Genomic DNA, 20,971 nt, shown 5'->3' with positions numbered 1-20,971 from the left:
AAAGTCGGATTTTTTTGTCGAATGTCTTAACATTTGTTAGCTCACATTTTATGCACCGATAAAGACGTTCCTTCTAACGCAGAAACACATGTGTGCAGTGTTCCAGCACATTTGCTTTTAAAAATTATTTATGTTTGGCGGACTAGAACTAAAATAGATTGGTATAGTTTGTCTTAATTCCAACTTGATCAATCATACCTTTTATTTATTTATTTTTAATTTAAAAATATTTTTTTTTGTAAAATTTTTGACGTAAACAAAATTTTTTAAATAATGCGAAATTAAATTTCAGCAGGAATTTAGTTTTAAAAACTTTTATATGGACAAAGAGGTCTATACTACTATTCCAATAAGTTCAAAATTGATCACGTGTGTGTCAGTGGTTCTTCTTAAAACATAATTGGTACTTGTTAACTCGGCCGAGTAGTGAAATGCCGAGTACTCGGTAACTCGGTACTCGGCCGAGTAGTGAAAGGCCGAGTACTCGGTACTCGGCCAAAGTGCTACTCGGTACGTCTCTAGAAAGTTTCGTGATGGCCACAACATACTAGTTAAAATATAATTTTGTACTAATGGTGTGAATGCTTATTGCTGTTTTTAATTAAAGATTATTTATCAATTAAAAATGTTACATTGATCTTTAAACTTTATTCTTCACTCTACACACAAAAGAGAAAATGGTAGTTACAATGTTTGATGGTATTTATCACTAAAATTACAAACAGATATTGTTTGCGTTATGAGGTTCACCCACCAGGCAGACCAATGTACCTCAGCCATGGGGCACATTGGTCCACTTTACAAGGTTTCATTAAAAAAATCAATATAAAAAAAGTTAATCTCAAAAAAAATCTGTGGTTTTGAGAAATGTTTAGTGAAACTTATTGAAGAAAATCAAACTGTTCATTAAATTTTTGATGAGATAAAAAATAAAAAGTAAAAAAACAGACCAACATGCCCCACCTTCCCCTATCCAGATTTGAGTCAAACCAAACCACAAACTTCATAAGAAGGCCATCAATTTAAAGATCTCTTTCAGCAAAAAATATACAAACAACTTACATTGTGGAAGTTTCTCAAAAAAAAAAAAAAAAAAAATAATAATAATAATAAATAAATAAATAAATAAATAACAATAATGCTAATTTTGTTTTTTAATCAAGCATTTCTGCAACTTATTGCACACTCTGGGAAAGGTCTAAGTAGATTTGTCCTTTAGAACATTGTGCAAATGATGTAAAAGTTGTGAGTTCTATCCCCCTTGGGCCAGAAAATGTCCTTTTGAATAACATTTTTTCCTCGGGTGAACTCTAACTCAAATTTCCAACAATAAAAAATCAAAACTCTTTGCAAGATTCTGGAACACAGCTGTGTTACTGCATTGAAATCAGAAAAGAAAATGTTTATTTTAACATGGTAAATCACAGTATCATAAATAACAATTCTCTTTTTCTTTGGTGGATGCATCTTTAGTACTTTAGAAAAGTACGAAAACTAAGGCAATATTTTACCGCCTTTTTTTCCCCAACATGAGTTAAAAATAAGTAGACAATTCACATTTTAGCTGTTTTTCAAAAACATACCTTCAAAAAAGATATTAGTTTTGAATTACCGCTGTTGAGCAGGCATGCTTTACATGGGTCAGCTACTTCATATTATTCCTCATAAAACAAATATTTATAATAAACTACACAACTACTTATGAATATTCACTTACTTGAGCATTTTCTTCTCCATCTAATGAATAAAAAGCTCGTTTGTAAGAAACAGTTGAATAATAAGCAATTTTTGTCAATGAACCACCTAATAAAAAGCAGAGTTTATTTTATTATTGAACATATAGCACATAAAAGGTACAATAAAAATTAAAAACATTGTTAAACGTTTTGTCGGATTATTATCAAAGGATTTTTTTCACATGTTGTATAGTCCTAAATATCAGTACTTTTTTTATCAAATAAATAAAAAGACATTAAATTAAGTTACATGTCTAAATTGAAGTTCAAGAAAGAACCAATTATCCAGGATGTTCAGAGCCATTGCTATCCCAGATATCTAAGTTTCATGGTTTTCTGGATCATAGGGTTCTGTCTTGAAGTTATTACTTATAGCTATCCTCGTAACCTATGGAAAAATTTGGAAGGACAAGTCCGACATTAATTTTAAATGTTAAAAACATAAACTTTGTGCAGGAGTAATTCTTATGCAAAGGAAATGTTTCAAAGTTATTTGCTCGAAAAATTATAACTAATCATATTCCATTAAATTTTTTCAACTTTAAACAGAAACGTTTCCTTTTTTTTATTTTTATATGTATAGAAATTCCTTGAAAATTTGACATTTGAAGACATGATTGAAGAGCAATGAACAAGCCCAACTTTAGAACTGCATTTTGTTAACAAGAATCAAAAAGTTCTTTCTTCAACAACTCCGTTTTTAGTTGTATTTTAGCGGTAACAATTTTTTCCAAGTCGTTTAGGGACATAACAGAACCCTTCAAATAAAAAATTTTAAAAAAGAGCAAGTTATGAGCGAAACTAAAACTTCCCGTGCAACATACGATCAAATCCAATTTACGGAACAGAAACAATAATTACGCACCAATATCTATTGCAAATCTCTTGGCATTTTTCAAATTTCTGAAAACATCATCCTGCTGGGGCAATGTGATACTACCAGCTTCTTTCTGAGAACAACTCATTGTTTGTTTACTTCTCTTGACATCAATATTCGATTCCAATCTGCATTAAACAAGAATCTAAATTAAAATCATTCGTTTCCTCTAGAAATATGTTTTACAGACTATCTTATTGCATTAGAAATTGCTTACCTAATTTTGTGTAAACTTTTCAATGATTAAAACTAAAATTCCACAGTATACAATCTTTCTCCTAATAACTACGGCCAAAAAAGCCGTCTGCTTACAACAGTAGTATTTCTTCATTTCAATGCGACAGATAATCGGTTTTTGCTCTAAATATTTTCGATGACCTCATAAAAAAAAGGTTTTGCGTCAAAGAATGAAAATTAAATTTAGGATTTTATGCACTATTTTTTTTAACTAAAAAAACTCAAAACTTGATTAATTAAATTAGCTGAAATAGTTTGATTTTCAAATAATCACATTCAAACATGAAATTGTCCCCACTTTTAAGACATTCACGAAATTTACTCCAGTATTTGTATTCACATTTGTATTTGCACTTTAAATTATTGTCACACTAGCATACATTTTGCTCTTTTTTTTTCTTTTTTTTTTTTTTTTTTTTTGCTACCACAATTGTTTCTCGAAACAGTGGACTCTAGAAACAGTAGCTTTTCTCTCCTTTCCTTCGGCTCGATATGGTGTCAACGGAGGCCCTAAGCTGTCCTCTAGTGATGTTCGGTGAGAGTCGGATCTTGGGAGATAGAGGATTTTTCTTTCAATAATGAAAATGGTATGTTTGATTCTTCGAAACAGTGAAGAACAAGTTAGTGTGAAAATGATACAAGCTGCAGAAGAACCTGTATGCCTTCGGGCAGCGCCGGATTTGGAAGTTTGGAGGCCCCGAAGCAACGAAGGAGTGGGAGAAACCTAATCAGGGTTCGAAAAGATCATCATATTTTCGAAAATATCCGATACTTTGATATATATCCAATATTTTCGACCCGTGAAAGTAAGGATTTTAGACCGTAAAAATTTTATTGTGCTGGCCCCTTTGTTGCGGAGGCCACGGGGCAGTACCCCGCCTGCCCTCCCCTGAATCCGGCCCTGCCTTCGGGTTCCCCCCCCCCCCCCCCCCCCCCCCCCGCTCCCTCTTAAGTTTGTGCGAATTTTTTTCTCACCCACGAAAGTTTTCATTTTCATTTTATTTTATTTGCACCGTCGAACTTGTGTGCCTACATTTTTTTGCTCGCTCTTTGGGAGTCAGATTTTGGCGCCCTCTTGGAGGACCTAGTCCGCCTATGGTGAAATGCGCAAATAATTTTGTCTAAAGACCCTATATAAATGAGTCGACGCATCAGCTGAAAGCAGCCATTTTGAATCGGAGCGCATGTTGAGTGATTGTCTTTTGGCGGGTTATCCCGTTTAGTGATTTTTCACGGCGAGCAACTATTAGCGACAAGTGAATTGTTTATTAAATGAAGTAATACTTTTGGCCAGATTGTCAAAACCCGGAACTTTGCTCTGGTAATCCTAGCGCAGCAACAATGATTAATCCGATCCAAAACGGCGAAACTTAAGCTGATGCGCAGTCCTACTTTGTCCAAAGGGACCACGTGACCACAAGACACAAAAATCTTTACCTCATGCGCAGAAAAGACAACTCCAAATAATAATGGAGTAATGGTGATGGGAAAACATCCACGGAGAATTAAATTTAAAAACAGAAAAGAAAAAGGAAACGCCTAAAATTTAAAAACTTTTCTAAGTGTGAATTTAAGCACCAGAATTATTAAAGGCACAAGATTCGTAAAGAACGATGTCACAGAAAAATCCAAAGCCATTAGTGTAGCGAGCGATCTACCGCTCTCGCTAGCTTCTTACTTCATAGATAGCACCACAGAAATCAGTTTATATATCACAGGTTTACAAACAACGTAATTGTCGCCGTCTGTGAAGCAACTGGCTATAACTAGAGCGGTAGATCGCCCGCTACTCTATTACCGAATCAGAGCGAACGAATAACAAGGAGAGCATTTTTTCTCCTCAAAACAGAATTTTCAGCAATTTCTGGCAGGCTACTATGTGCACATTTTTAAAGTTGACTATTTTTTAACAGTTTGGCACTAATTTTCGGAAAGAAACCGATATAAAGTTATAAAAGAATTGCTATGGGGTAATTAAATTGCTATGGGAGTATTAATATTTTTGAATGCACAAAATTGCTTGAGTACATGGTGCTAAGAATGAAATTCTTGAGAGGATTTCACAGAATTTATTTTCACAAAAGAACTGCGACTTGCAACAACACCTTTTTTTGCCAATCCCCAAATTACATCACTGATACATTTGTTATAATAAAGTTTTTGATGTGTTCTTGAACATGCATTCTTTAAATTTACATGTGCATAAAATACGCAAAAAATGTATAATTAAGAAAATAAAAATAAAATCACTGTTAGAATTATCATAATTAAGGGGTCATAGTACCTTTCAAACATTTTTTTTAATTTAAGAAAATTCTATTTTTTGTTAAAACCATAATATGCTTACTTATTTTGTAATCGATAACTTATTTTAAAAAATTTAAAAATATTGCCTACTTTTCTTAAAAATTCAAAAAATTTAGGAAATTTTCAATTTTTTAAAAATCCCTATGCCTTTTTTTTTCAAACTAATATAAAAAAAGCTTTTTGCTAAACGATCACAACCATCATCTCTAAAAGTCTGCATTCATTTGCTTTTGTGTTTATTAGAAAATTTTCTGTGATTAATTACGTAAAAAATTGTAATTTTTTTCAAAAATATTTGTTTTTTAAAGATATAATATGCTCCAAACATTTGAGTAATTTATAAAATGCTTATACAATACACAGTTTTGTTAAATATATTATCCTTATTACAAAAAGTATTACTTTAAAGCTGTATTTTTAATAGAAAAAAATCCCTAGGGATTCTTATGACATGAAAACACATGAAAAACGATCATCCAGAAAAATCAATTTAAAGTTTTTCTTTTAGACTAGTGTTTAGTTTTGAAATAAGCAATAATTTTTTTTTCTTCTTTTTCTTCTTCTTTTTTTTTTTTTTTTTTTTTTCTTTTTTATCGTTTGATCATTTTTGAGATTCTGTAACCCCTTAAATGAAAAATTTTAAGACTTAAATGAGAATTTCTAATGAATGGTGGAATAACTTTAATAGTAAGCAAAATATAATAAGAACTTTTAAAATCGAATTATTATATTGAAAATTTCGATAATTTTGGGTAGAAATATTAGGAGCTAATTTTTTTTGAAATAATTATTGTTTAAGAGTTTAAGAAAACCTGAAGAACTCTAAGAAATTCGATTTGGAAAATCATAATTTGAGGAACGACAATAAATCACCGTAATAATTAGGAAATAGCTGAACTAGTGGGGATTGTGGGGGGTGTGTCAAATTCCATTCAGAACCCTTGCTTTTTACAGTAGTGATCACCCCCCCCCCCCCCATGGTGATGCGCATTCTCCTCAAATGAGAAGGAGCTCCCCCCCCCCAAATGAGATCAAAAACCTCAAAATCTGACCCCGTCTTAAAATTTCAATGGCGTACTCTAAGCAATGACACCCCTCCCCCCCGCACCCTTCGTGGGCACCCCCCGGATTTTACAGCAAGGTCTTTTATGACCCCCCCCCCCACCCACTAGAGTAAATTCTGGTTTCACTAATGAGCAGAAGAATATAATAGCCGCGAAATAATGTGAGCAATTAAGAAAACATTTAGAATTCAGGAATTTTTTTCTAATGCTCGATGCTGACGCATGTACAGCCTGCAGCTCGCTTCGCTTGACGGCGACGGTGGTGGGGGTTATTTGCTTTACAGTGCGACGCAGGTCAGTTGCCTTCCAGCTTTCGGAGCGGTATTATAAGCTTTAACAGTAACCCCTATACGGTGGTGCGTGACACGGTGGAAAGTTCGTCAGAGCAACCCAAAGAGAAAAAATTTTACTTCCGGTTTCCTTCACAAAGTTTGCAATGCTTCAACAGGTGTTTGGGACTGCGTGTCTGTCTTATTCGCAAGTAGAAAAGTGGCACGAGGCCTTTCGTAAGGCCAGGAAATGTTGACTGACGAACCTCAGTCTGGACGCCCGTTCTCGGCCCGTAGTGACGTGAATGTGCAACGAGTGTGATAATTTTTGAACACGAACTGGTGTTTTAGTCAAAACCAAGTAACAAAAGTCCTGGACTTATCGGAGACAACGGTGCTGCGCATTGTCATGGAGAAGTTGCACATGCGGAAAGTCTGCGAAACTTATGCCGAGAGTTCTTACTGAAGAAGGTCCGAGTCAACGCTCCCGTGGTCCGCTAGCCTTTCTATGGTCCGGGCTTGTGGCCTCCTAACTTCTTCTTGTTTAAAATCAGCTCTGAAAAGGTTACGTTTCGACTCTATCGAGGACATCCAAGCACATGTTAAGGCATTCCTTGCAGATTCTCAGGAGCAGGACTTCACGGATGCCTTTGAGTCATGGGGAAAACCGCCTAGAGAAGTACGTTGTTGCAGGACGTGCCTATTTTTAAAATTATTTGCTAGTTACTGATCAGTTCAATAAATTTGTCTTTTAAAACGAAGGCTTAAAACGAAGGCTCATTACTTTCGGATCGTACCATGTAGTTTACAATGGGTAAGGGAAAAATATTTTTGGAAACCAAGCTTACTGTTTTTAATTGGATGGGGCAGAGTACCCATTTGTCCCCGCAGACCACGTAGTTCGGTGGGTGGGGAGCACGTCGGGGGAGGTTTAGGGTCCAACGACCCAAGAAATTGAAAATGAATGAAAAAAAAAAAAAATGGACTAAGACTTATTAACGTTGCAAATTTTCACTGCTGGCCTCTGGGGAGAGGCCCTACACATTTTGAGGCCCAAAACCAGATCCGGGCCTGGTTTTGCTTCCAACAGTTATGTGCTAGCAATGTTTTCACAATACGGAAATTGGGGCTGGGGGGGAGGGGATATGGAAGTGTTTTTCCTATTTCAGGAGAAAGAAAATGGTAACTAATCCAAAAACTTTTTCAGTGAATTCAATGAAGTTTTACTACTGATTACAGAACTACAAACTTAACACATTACTATAGACATAGATGAAGCATATTAAATGAATTGCGAATTATATATATATATATATATATATATATATATATATATATATATATATATATATATATTATAAATATTATATTGTTTAACACATATTTATGTGTTTGCACTCCAAATTAAACTGATTTAATAACACTGCGGACAGTGCCTTTGGCGTTCTTTAGTGTTGAATTCTTACTACTAACTCATGTTGAAATATAATCGAGAAATTCTTAACGTTTTGTGATTGTCGTTTGTAATTCACGTCGTATGTTTTAACTTTATTTAATTTTATTTTGCTTACTGTTTGTTATTTATGTACGTTTTTGTTAATAAATCTTATCTTATCTATCAAACTTATCTATCTAAATATATTTACATCTTCACAACCGCACACTTAAGTTACAAGTTTCTCTGCTATTTTTAAAAAGTTTTTAAAAAAAAGGAATGAAAAACTCGTGATAAAAATCAGATAAAGAGTTATTTGGTTGCAATTTATCAGTATGTAGGTTTTTCCCAAGATTAAAAAAGCTTGATGTAATATTTTTTTATTACGGCGATTATCTTTATGCTAATCAGTTAGAAATTTCCCAAACATAAAAGTGATAACTTATTATTCATCCAAAATGAAACTACAAAGAAAAGATAGTGAAAAAAAAAATAAATAAAAATAAAAACTTTTTTTTTTTTTTTTTTCATTCTACCGAGATGAGTGGGAGCCGAACAGTGACGACATAGGCACCTCCATGGGAAGTCACTGTGACCTCTTAAAAAATTCCTTATTCGAGAAATTTTGTCAGACTAATTGGCAAAATTATCATCACTTGGTTTACTTTGATTTGTTTGAAAATCAGCAATTTCTAGTTATTTTGAAAGTTTTTTGGGTTATTTCCTACATGAGACTTTTTTTATGCTGTCTCTATTCAGCGCATGAAAAAAAAATATTTTTTTAACTGTATTGCGAAAACATTTAGAGCTACTCGTGAAGTTTCGAACAACTTTTTTTTATGCGGTCCCTATCCACCGCATAGAAACAGGTTTGGGAGTAGGGGAGATCGATGTTAGTTGTTATAATTTTTTTCAATATTTTTTTACGCTAAACTATTTCAATTATTTACACGCGTAAAACTTTAAAATGCATCTAGATTGTTTACCATTCATAACATATTTTTTTAAAAAATGATTCAAAATATTTCAATTTTTTTGAATAGCTGTAGAGTGTAACAACTTACCCCCACCACGGGGCATGTTGTTACAGTATATGGGGTTAGTTGTTACATGAGATATATTTTAGTAATGAAATGAATTTTACACATTTTCTGGTTTATTCTGTTACATTTTGAAAATTCTTAACCACGTTAAAAATCAAAAACTTTTTGGCTTTACAAATTTATTTCATTAATGACTTATTCTAATAAACTATCATCATCATTATCATTGTCCGAATTAATTTTCACAAGCACATAATTTATCAAACTTAGCACATCGGTCATGTGCCCCATTTGTCACAATTATGACATTGAAGCCGTTTAGTTGGTTTTTTGGATTCTGAGTTTAGTTTAGAGCACTCTATGCAGAACCAGTCTTCATCATCTTCATCCGAAGGATGTACTGTTTGGACGCACCTTTTTCCTTTTTTTCTTTTTTTGCCTTTGTGTCTGTTGATTTCTTCTCTGTTACACAATAGGGAACCCCGCTCTGCTATGCCATCTTGGGCTTCCAGAGTACTGACCTTTCGGCCGGGGATTTCTTCTCTTAGTAGAGGGGCTATGGTAGAAAATATAGCCGGAAACTGCATTTTGTGATAAAATCATGAAACTTGGCATGCATGTAGATAATGTACTAACAAACATTTTTGGAAGGGGAGGCAATTCAACCCCCCCCCCCCCCCCCCAAAACCCTCCTGGCAGCCATTTTTGGTCAAAAATCCAAAACTACTTTTATTTTTTATTTCTTGAAAAATACCCACTGTATCTTCTTTTGGGAGTTCTATTATGCTTACTAACGTATTACTAAAGCGTAAAATATCATCAAAATATCTCTAAACCTCCTAATCTTAAAATTAATTTTAAAAATTTGATTTTTTTTAAACAAAACTTTAACTAATCAAAGTCTTTAACATTTCTTGAGGGGTCATTCAAGAAATGTTTTTTATGCATTTTAAAGCACTGTGTGCTAAGGAAAGTCAATTCATTTACAGTAGAACCCAATAATCCGAAACATCAGAAAATCCGAACCTATGTTTTAAAGTTTTCTACGAAAAATTGATTACAAAACTAATAATAAAACTAGGAATTAAAAACCATAAACAAAGCTAGTAATTTTTCAAAACTTGAAACAAAGATTTGAATTGTTGTTTAAGAATAAATACAGCACTTTGATTAGTTAAAACGAAATCAATTTTCATTATCGGCGAAAAAAAAAAGAAACTTCAAACACTTGGAAATGAAGTACGCAATTTTTTGGAAGTTTCACTCACATTCTGCAGTTTTATCAGTCATATGTGCACTTGAAATAAGGGGGAGGGGGCACGGACGTTGTTTTTCCAGAACTCCAATCTTTATTATTATTAAACGCTTTTAAACAAGTTTCAAGTTTTTTTTCATTAGATGATTTGAGGCGTTCTATGTTTTAAACGATGTAAGTGGAAGAAATATTTAATTAATACAATAAGAAGTTTAGTAAAAGCTAGCAATATTTTTACTATTAATAAAATTGCTATTTATTGAAATGTAATTTTCACTGATACAAAAACTACAACTAAATTGCAATACAAATCTGATTAAGTGATGCATACAACAATTATGTAGAAGGCAATTTAAAACGTTTGAATTTACAAGTAATTTACACAAGTACATAACATTTTCCATTGCAGTATTTTACACATAGGAGTTTAGATAAGTCCATTTTTGAAGCACCCACAAGTTATTTAAGATCAGTTTTTTTTACACTTGCATAACGTAAATTCGCTTTCAGCAAGAACTTGAAACTTCGAGCAAACTCAAACAAATAAGAACGTGCTTTTCATCAGTTACTGTAAAACCAAAATCATAAATTGAAGTTAAGGCTAAATTTTTGGACATACTGCCCCCACTGATGTCCACCTTGATAAGCACTAAATAACTTGCCTTAGGGCTTCAGCTGTGGGTGGTAAGTTATTCATTGATCATTGTTCGATGGTGGAAAAAGTTTCCAGCTTCATTTACGGACGACAAGTTGCATGCAGACGAGTAGTAGCAAAGATTAATGAATCACTTAGATATTTGAAATTTTTAATTAGGTGTGCATTTTTTTAGGTTAGGATATATATATATATATATATATATATATATATATATATATATATATATATATATATATATATATATATATATATATATATATATATATATATATATATATATATATATATGAAAATACACCAATAACATCAGGATAGTCTTTTCATCATTTCCACATCGTCACTTTTTTCTAACCTGCAAGAAAAGAAGTAACCATGAGAGTTCCACTGAGGATGAGTGAAATTCTCTGAGAACAATTGATTATGGCTGAACGAATTTGTACGCTAAGTCTTGGACTAGTATAAGTCGAAAGTGTTTTCCAGCTCCAAAATCTTCTTTATCCCCTTTCTGTACAGCTGATGGAAGCATCGTTGTCAACAGTTCCAACGAATATGCTCATGTGTCCTCTTATTGCAGCATGCAAAACATGAAACCATGAAAGAAGATCCAGAAATTAGCTTCCTCGTGATTTTATGGCACTAGAGATGTCTTATTCGATGAAAATCACCGTCACATCATTAAGAGCAAACATAAGATCATATAGCTAGTGCAATCATGGAAAACAATTCTGTCTTATCTGCGTTTCGTAGAAACTGAACCAGTTCTTAGAAAGCAAACCATTGTCTCTAAAATGATATCTTTCTCTTATTCCTCTTATATGTCTTACTTGTATCCTGAAAAGAATGCAGATCCACCGAAAAATTTTCTGTCCTAGGTCGTTTTATATGAACGATGAAAGAACCATCATAGACCATGGCGTCACAATGTATCTCCATTGCACTTATTTTAAAATTAGCATTCATCATTTGCATCTTCATCATCCCATCTTAACTCGTTTTCTTTTTCTCTCGAGTTGTTTTCATCAGTAGGAATACTATAATTTAACTCATTGAGCAGGAATGTTATCGATCAGACTTATTTCCCGTTCAAAGAGCTCCATTTATTGAAATCGTTGTAGGGTGATGTTGATTTTCATGGAGGAGAAATTCAACTAGGTTGAAATTTACGGTATTGCAAATAATGAAAAGCGTTGAAAACGAATCTGTATCGGATTTTAATCTTTTCAGTAAAAGAGCAGACTTACTGATTTTTCTGGAAAAATGAAATGCTAAAAGTTATTGTTTTTATACCCGTGAACATAAAGTGACTTTTGAGTCACAACTCTTTTTTCTATAAAATTGTTGCACTGTTTTTTTTCCTCAACTTGCATAAGCTTCATCAATTGCTAAACACATTTTCGTCTACTGCTACATTCGTCTCCAATGAGAACAATTCTTTCGATGACTCTCAAAAATGGATTCTCATGTTTAGCTATTTCTCTTCAAGACCTTTCTTGAAAACATGCTTTGAAACTTAACATTTTTTCATTGCGCATATACAGCGTTTCTTTAAATCAGCAGAGGTAACTTTTTCAAACTGTGTAATTAAATCGATAATTTGAAGACCAGCCAACACCCATCTTCTTAACGCAGTTGGATCTGTGAAAGACCAATAGCCCCACCATCTCCTTTCCCTATCGCATTGTTTTGCAAAGCATGGTCCGATCCAATTACAGAAAACACGTTCATTGTCTTTTTTACAACAATCGTTCCTTTTTCAAAGGCTTTGTGTACGTCTGGAAGGTTTGTGGCTTAAAGAAAAAGATATTGAATAAAAACTAGTAACTATCCAGCATAGTTACCAAAGTATATGTATAATGTATAGCAATAAAATGAAAAAAAAAACCACAAACACACACAAAATCAACTCCTTCAAAGTTTCAGTAAAGATACTAAAGTTGGTTGAGATCTATGATCTAATAAACTTTAATTTTAAAAGCACCAGCTTTAATACGGTGCTCTAAAACTTGAATTTGTTTATATATATATGTTTTTTTTATATAAAATGAGAAAAAGCTTACTGATGATCAATTGGGTGATGGAGAATTAACAACAGCAACAATAGTAATAATAATAATGAACAGCAATTTAAAATTCAACTTTAAATTTCTCTCTATTAGAATTATGTTGTCTTGAAATTAATTTCTCCCTTTTTTCTCCAAGTCCTTATTCAGTTATACTCTTCGCAATTAGTTTCAATTATGCGTGCTCAGTCATTTAAAACGAGGCGCATCATGACCGGATAATTGGACAGTTCGGGCAATTAGAGTTCGGATAACTGGAACCCTACTTTGATATAACACTAATGTAATGTATCTTTAAATTCAGAAACCTGTAATTCTGTTATGGGGGGGGGGGGGGAATTCACTTCAGGGAACTCACAATTTAAAAAATATCAATTTCTTTTTTAAAAACCACTTTTTGTGAAGTTATTTCTGAAATTAGACATTTTTTTGGAGTTTCAAACAGTAAATAATGTAATAGACATCCATGGAATGACACAACCAATGATTTAAAACATTATAATAACGAAAATTTTAAAAGAATCGCCGTTTTTGGTTTTTGACCAAAAATGGCCGCCAGGGAGGTTTTGGGGGGGGGGGATTTTGGAATGCCTCCCCTTCCTAAAATTTTTGTTTATACAATGTCTACAAGCATGCCGAGTTTCATACTTTTATCACAATTTGCAGTTTCCTTTTCCCCCGTAGCCCCCCGACTATCTGTTAGACACAATTTCCTTTTCACAGATTTTTGTTTCCCAGCTTCAGCTTGCAAAACATTTTTTACTGGTGTATCTGTTAAAGTGGCGTTGACTTATGGTTTCCGCTTGCGAACCGTCTTCACTTCTGCACTGCCTGAGCGTTGGAGAAAGACCTATACATTCGAATAATACACTATTTATTATTATTATCATTGTTGCAATTATTATTATTATTTATTCAACCATACATATTAACAACAAATTAATCATAGAATGAAAGAGATCAGAAATATTATTACTATTATTATTACTATGGTCATCCAACTACAGTACTTTATGTGAATTAAATCATGCAATAACGCAGATCAGAAATACTACTTACCACCACTAGCATTTTTCATCTTACTGCAGAATCTCTCTAGTGTCATGAAATTCATCGGCTGCCTTTCGTAATGAACTACCTGCAATTACTTCTGTAGCCACATCCCGGTATGTTTCTTTAGCTGTTTTGCCCCTGTCCGTCTTGTTTTTATAGTCCCCCCGCCATATCACATTTAAAAAGAAAACATAATATTAAATTAAAACTCGCATGGGGCAATTGTTACTTGTAGCAACTAACCCCAACAAAACTGCAACAACTTGCCCCATACGACACCACTTTAGTCATTGGCACATATTACTGGTATTATATCTTTGTACAAAACTTTTAAATATGTTAGCACTTACCTAAAAATGTAGACTTTCACGTGGTGCAGAAATAAATTCGTTATCTGCAACGGCTTCGCCAGAAATAGAAAAATAACAGCGGAAAGAAAAATTACTTCCAGACTCAAAAAAACCGTTTTCCTTGAGTACTCTCCCAAGATGGCTGTGAGGCCGTGACTCTCCATGCTACAGACTGCAAGCACTCCACTGACTATCAGGGAATGCAGATGGGTGAGTGCTATCATCTACTGCAGGGAAAGTCAGTTTCTCCTGGCGGTTACTTTTAAATTGGAATGTAACAACTTACCCCGTGTTACAACTGACCCCGGTCTCCCCCTAAATTTTTTGCATCTTTTCGTCAATAAATGAGAAAGTAAATAATGCATAGCAAGTACAAAACACACAAATTGAGACGCTTTTTAATTTTTATAAATACAATGCATTATCTACTGAGCTTAGCATCCGAGTGAGTAGATTTAATCAACTTTAAATATTTTAATTTTTTTTCTTATCTTGACACTTTTAAAATACTCCTTCGCACGAAACAACTTAGTTGAATCAGCTTACAAACAGGCGGTTATTAGGAACTACAGTCGAACTCGCTCATAACGATCCCTGATTTAACGAGAACCCTGGTTTAGCGAGAAAATCAGAAGCACTTAGTTGGCACAATGTTAAGTCTGTGTTACAACTCGCTTTCAACGAGCAAATACCGCTTAAAGCGAGCAATGTTTTTGTGATTCGTAAAATTTCTATTGACTTCCAGCTCAGCTTATCCTTTTTTGGGAAAGTTTCTTTAACATTCCAAAGTTAGTGATAAATCATAAATCCTGAGTACAAGAGATGACAGCACTTTTTAAAATTTGTTTAGAAAAGAAACATTTAAAAATTATATATGTCTATTTTTATTAAAAACAATAACATATGAAAGAGACATTCAGGCAGTTCAAAGTTAAGTAACCAACTTATTTGGTTCTGTCGGCAGGGGTGCCCACCCCCTTAAAAGCAATGTGCACCCCCCTCCTTAATATCGTAACCCCCACCCCAAGCAAGAGCTCCCTAAAAAATGAGAAAAATACTCTTCAAAACACCCCCGTTAAAAATTTCAATGGCGTAGTCTGCGCTATGACCCCCCCCCCCCCTAGATGGGCGCCTCTGCTGTCGGTAATTGAAAACAAGAACTATAACAACTATATGATGAAAATCTTTGAAATTTTTCTCGAACTCGCTTTTTACAAGCACACGACTATAACGAGCAAAAATCGCGGCCCCTTTGCTCTCATTATAAGCTAGTTCGACTGTATAACCAGGTAAAAAAATGAAGGAATCGCCTGTGATCCTCCACGCGACAGTCAACTCGTCAGGCACGCCAAGCACACGTGCCACTACCATTGAGTTGAATCAACTAAACGGACATTGCCAATCTTTTGACATCCTTTACACGCCAATCAACTGTTGGCAGGGTTGGCTTTCTGCCGGCAGAAACTAGTTTTCGCCGTGCCAGTGGCAGAAACTGGTTATAACCGGTAAAAACCGGCAGAAACTGGCAAAAACTTAAAAGTGTCTTCAATAACTTAAGTAACTACTAAATGATGTTTGTTTAAGTAAACTAAAAAGTTAAACTTCATTTCATCATTTTAAAAAATAAAATACTATGCTAGTTCCCTTGATTTAGTTCGGAAAGGGAACTTTTATATTTGGATTAATCTACCAAAGGACGAAAGACCATATCGGTGCTTATGAAAGAGGAGTGACATACAGAATTAAACAGGTCCTACTGATTGCAATTTGCTCGTTTACACGAATCATCTAAATTGCTTGTGATTGAAATTATCATGTGCTTCAAGAAGAGAGTGCCAGGACATTACTTGCCAATATTAACGTCGATTTTGTACCTAATCTCACAGCTTTGCAAAACAAGCCCCATTTCTCAAAACTTATTTTTCCAGTCAAATTTTTCCCACTACCCCAGTTACTGCATGGTGAACCAGTTAGAAAAAACATACAATAAATGAAAGTTTCACGAATATTGCTTGTTCCTCGATGCATTGCCTGCTAGCTCTTCTGTTGCAAGCATATTCAAAAGTTTCTCATTTGTGCATATTAAATCGAGAAACCATTTAGATTTTAGAAACCACCTTTTCTAAGAGGCAAGTGCAGGGTCCAAACAATGTAGCATTTGATTTTGAATTGTGATAATATTGTAATTCTCTCAATTGTGCATTGGTTAGCAAATTAATATTTTTTTCCATGCATTTTTATTGTATGTCAATAATTTTTCTTTTGTCATTTTGTGAGTTTTTGCCAGTTTCTGCCGCAAATGTGGCAGAAAGTGGTTTTTTGCCATGCCGGTTTTAACCGGTTTCTACCAGTGGTTTTAACCACCTCGACAGAAACTTGCCAAACCTGACTGTTGGTCCTTGGTGCGGCTACCAATCAGCTTTTTAGTTGAGTAATGAATTCACTCACAGACAGCTGGTGCGCAAAAAAAAAGTGGGGTGCCAAAAGAGGTGGGGGGAGGGGAGTCAGGGGGGTTGATTTTCACCCCGATTTTCGTAAATTTGAGCTGCATGTTGTTGTGTTTTCACATTACTGATTAAGTGACCTCTGAAGAATGTGGAATGTGACCTCATAAATCGGGGCGAACCGTAGACTCCCCCTTTCCAATTAAAAGTTCCATTCCAATGAAATATCATGATGGAAAAAAGCACATTTATTTGGAATTTTTAGTTTTTATTTTCGTGATATAAATCAATCTGCCAGTACAAAATCATTTTTCAATGGATTGATAATTTTCAACTCTGCGAATTGGAGTAGCAAGGGCTCTTCACTATTGGAAGTGAGGGGCAGTTGCCCCCCTGTTTAAGCCGCCTATGAATACACTCAGGTGGCAGTGGCGCACAAAAGGGAGGGGCCCAGGGGGTCCGGACCCCCCTCCCATACTTTTTGCATTTTTTTCCCGATTGAATATGATTTTATGTATTTTGTACGTCGAATAATTTCAAACAAAGGAATAATTTCAATTTCAATAAGTGAAAAAATAAAATCGTCGTGTTAAAAGATTTTTATAAATATTTTACACTTTTCCTAATAAGAAGCAGAATGGTGATTATAAATGAATACGCTGTAATAACCATGTTTTTAGTTTTGTAATTACTGAGTAAAATGAGATTCTATGAATTAGAATTCATTTTTTTTCATTATGAGAAAGGTAAAAGTGGAAATTATTTCGCTTTCAGGTATTTTGTTCGAGTATATTTCATAAAATAATGTTAATTATTCATTCAATAGTTTTAGTTTTTACTGTTTTTCGTCCTTGGGAACCGATAAAATCAAGTCGATATGTTTGACGACGTATTGGGGTAAAATACAGTAATGAGGTTTTCGACCTTGGACCTTCCCCTTGCAAAATTCCTAAGTGCGCCACTGCATGGGGCATTACCAAGCGCATAATACTCTACACACGAGTTAATCAGTTTGAGAGTCAACTCGGATCGGTTTTAACAGCGTTGTAGAGCAGCTATTCGACTAAATTCGTTTAGAAGAAAATTTGATTCAACCAGGGATACCCACCTAGGGGGAGTCTTGGCGCAGACCGCGCCACTGAAAGGGGTTATTTTAAGGGGTATTTTGCTGCTTTTTTTGGGGGGGGGGAGGGCTTTTACTTTGGAGGGGTTTTCGCGATATTTAGGGGGTTGCGCCCTTGCCCTTAAGGGGGGGGGGCAACTAAAATGATTCAACTAAGCTGCCTCCTGTGAAGACAACGAGAACGCTAGTCAACAAGTTGACCATGCAACATTTTCGAAAAGTTGATTCCACTAAATAATGCCTCATGTGTAAGAGGCCTCAGTCAAAAAAAAATATGAAAACTAATTTGAATTCTGAAATTTTGAATTCAAATTATGTCTTTCGCAATCACGAACTGTGACAGGACCTTAATCATTGGAGTTATTGTTTCTAGAAACGGCTCCTGTCCCCCCAAGCCTGCCCCTCCTCCAGGACGGTTAAGTGAGCATAATTGTGTGTGTGTGTACCTAGACTGTGTGTATGCAGGTAGGCATGTGTGAGTGTATGTGTGTGAAGTCATGTGTATGAGTGTGTGAGCGTGCGTGTGTGTAGGACATGGACGCCACCGACCAGAAGAAGCGGATAGCTCAGGACCGGAGGAGCTGCGTCTGCAGAGGACCGTTGGCGGGTGGTGTTGCAGAGGCCCCTAGTCCAAGCTGAAAAAGGAATCAAACGCCAAGAACGGTCAAGTGAGGACAATAAGCAATCGTGATTGCTCAAAAAAAAAAAAAATGTTTATCGTAATTCAAAACATTAAGCATGGCTGTTGTTCCTGATCCTACTTGGGAGATCCAAGTCCCATTCGCAAAACTAGTTTATTTAAAGATAAAAAAGCTAGCTACTATTGAGAAAATGAAGCTCTCAAATAGGGAGCGGTTGACTTCGGCCTCGACAGATCATTATCCCACCTTTCCAATTTAAGCATAGTTCTGGAGGGGAAGTGAGAAGTTTCTGATTCGTGGTAGCTGCTAGCGACCAACCACAGCACTTTCGGATCCTCAAATTGAGCGCATACTTCGCATGTACTCGATGCGGTCTTTATTGCCGTCGGGCTTTGACACCGGTACCTTCCGATTCCGAGTGCAGATTTTTATTGACGAGCCGAACCTCTGTTTACTAATCAAGTAAAATCTATCAGAGAATAATTTGGAAAAACTTTTTTGAAAATAATAAATCATTTACGTTTAGAGATTACGTACTTTTTGCAAAATACATTTTGTTGTTGTCTTGTGCCAGCTAGGCTGGCAATTTGGGGTGCGCTGCTTCACTTTTCCAACTGTACCATAATTTGGTGTGAAGTCCATCACAGTACACACATACCATAAGGACCCGTTGAAAAAGTAGGCAACTATATGCAGCACAACAACACATTCACTCAAAGAAAGGACAAGGACACAAGGACGGATACAAGGCAAGGGGCGATCGCCCCCCCCCCCCCCCTTGAGGGTGACCACAACAGCAATTTTTCCGAATTAGAGTCCTAAAATGCAAGTGTAGGCCCTTTTTGATGACGTTAAGAAAATATATAGGGTTTCGGAACTCCTTGCAGAAACTCTTCGTAGTTGAAGTTTCAAAAAGGAAATTTTAGACGATCTTTAGTGGTTTTAAGAGAAGAAGTTTTTAAGCCATTCTCCCGGTCGTCTTGCAAATTTGAAGTGTTTAAAACGCGATTGTAGACGTTTCAGGCAGTGTTTGGAGAAATGACAAGTTCAGTGATAATATAAATTCAGTGATCTAATATTCTAATAAGTTCATAATTTTTTGAGTTTCAAAAAGCGTAGTTTTAGACTACCTTATGTGATGTTAGGAGGAGAGAGTTTTGAAACATTCCCCCAGAATTATTACGAAATTGAAATTCTAAAACGCAATTTTAGGGTACCTCTTTCATCAGAAAAAGAAAGGAAAAATTTCGGGTTAAATTCCTTGGCTAAATCTCTGAATTTTAGTTGCTTTAGACAAAAATGCTGAGACAACCCCCCTCCTCCTAGAATATATAAATCAGATAAGTAATAAGAGGTCAACTAAAAAATCAACCGCCCCCTCCTTGAAAACATTTTGGATCCGTCACAAATGACTTTTACGGGCCCTCTTCATACTGTTTACTCCTACGTCCCTACATATATTTTCGCCCCCCGTTTTAAAAATCTCGGGCCCCCTTCAGGCTCAGGCCCGGGCCAACAGGTGTCCCCCCCCCCCCCTCTGCACGCCTCTGTTCAGAGCAGCAGTAAGATATACCAATAATGCTTTGCGGCGACGATATTACCATATGCAGTATCTTTTACTTTTGAAAATGCTTACAATACAAACATTTTACGAGAGAGAAATAATGAGTTAAGTCTCGTGAAGATACAAATCGTTTAAAAATAATATGATTACATGAGTATTTACTTGATGATCGTCCAGGACAGTTTGTGACAAGGGGGAGAGAGTGGGTTGCAAATAGTATGACATCACGCATTTTGGTTGACAGGGCCGCCGAGAGCGCCTCTCTTCCTAAAAAACCCCTAAAACGTGTGCTACTCTAATCCCGTCTCGGGTCCTTCCAAGGACCGGGCCCCTAGTATCCGACTGGGCTGACATGGCTTCTCCTCGGCACCGCTGGTTGAAATGAAATTCTTTTTCATGACAATATATTTATGTAGTTTAGTGTGACATGTGACAAGGGGAGGAAAAGGGGTAAGGTGAAGTGTGACAAAAGGGGAGGAGTTCAAGTATGTTGAAAAGTGTGACGTCATTCATGAACATCCCTTAAAATATTTAACGCAAATGACTCTGAACGCTGAACTCTTTTTAAGTTCAACTTATTATTATTTTTTTTAAACTCAAACAGACTGTTGACAATATATTTGGGACTGTCCACGTATAGCAGTGTATATAATAATACCAATAACGTAAGCCACTATTTAGCCAATATTGGCTTCAGATCGGCATACATTAAAGGCTCAAGAGTGATTGCAATAACGGACCCTTCGATCTTCAGCCAATATTATGAGCCACAATTGAGCCAATATTGATGGCTTTAGATCGGCAAGCAATAATGGCTAAAGATTGCAATTGCAATATTAGCCAATATTGTCAAAA

At 35.3% G+C, this 20,971-nt stretch overlaps 1 protein-coding gene across 1 annotated transcript in view; it reads right to left on the bottom strand.

Moving 5' to 3' along the window:
• LOC129217580 (4'-phosphopantetheine phosphatase-like) overlaps positions 1 to 2,923 on the bottom strand; it is a 37,616-nt gene extending 34,693 nt beyond the window's left edge. The window contains exons 1-3 of the mRNA XM_054851907.1: positions 2,831 to 2,923; positions 2,602 to 2,741; positions 1,718 to 1,803 (exon numbers count right to left, since the gene is read on the bottom strand). Coding sequence (XP_054707882.1) covers positions 1,718 to 1,803; positions 2,602 to 2,701 — 186 coding nt within the window. The 5' untranslated portion in view covers positions 2,702 to 2,741; positions 2,831 to 2,923. The remainder of the gene's footprint in view (positions 1 to 1,717; positions 1,804 to 2,601; positions 2,742 to 2,830) is intronic.
• Positions 2,924 to 20,971: the final 18,048 nt, after the last annotated feature.

Source organism: Uloborus diversus, chromosome 2 (genome assembly GCF_026930045.1).
Source record: "Uloborus diversus isolate 005 chromosome 2, Udiv.v.3.1, whole genome shotgun sequence".
In the NCBI taxonomy this organism is placed as follows: Eukaryota; Metazoa; Arthropoda; class Arachnida; order Araneae; family Uloboridae; genus Uloborus; species Uloborus diversus.
This window is presented reverse-complemented; position numbering and strand designations above follow the sequence as displayed.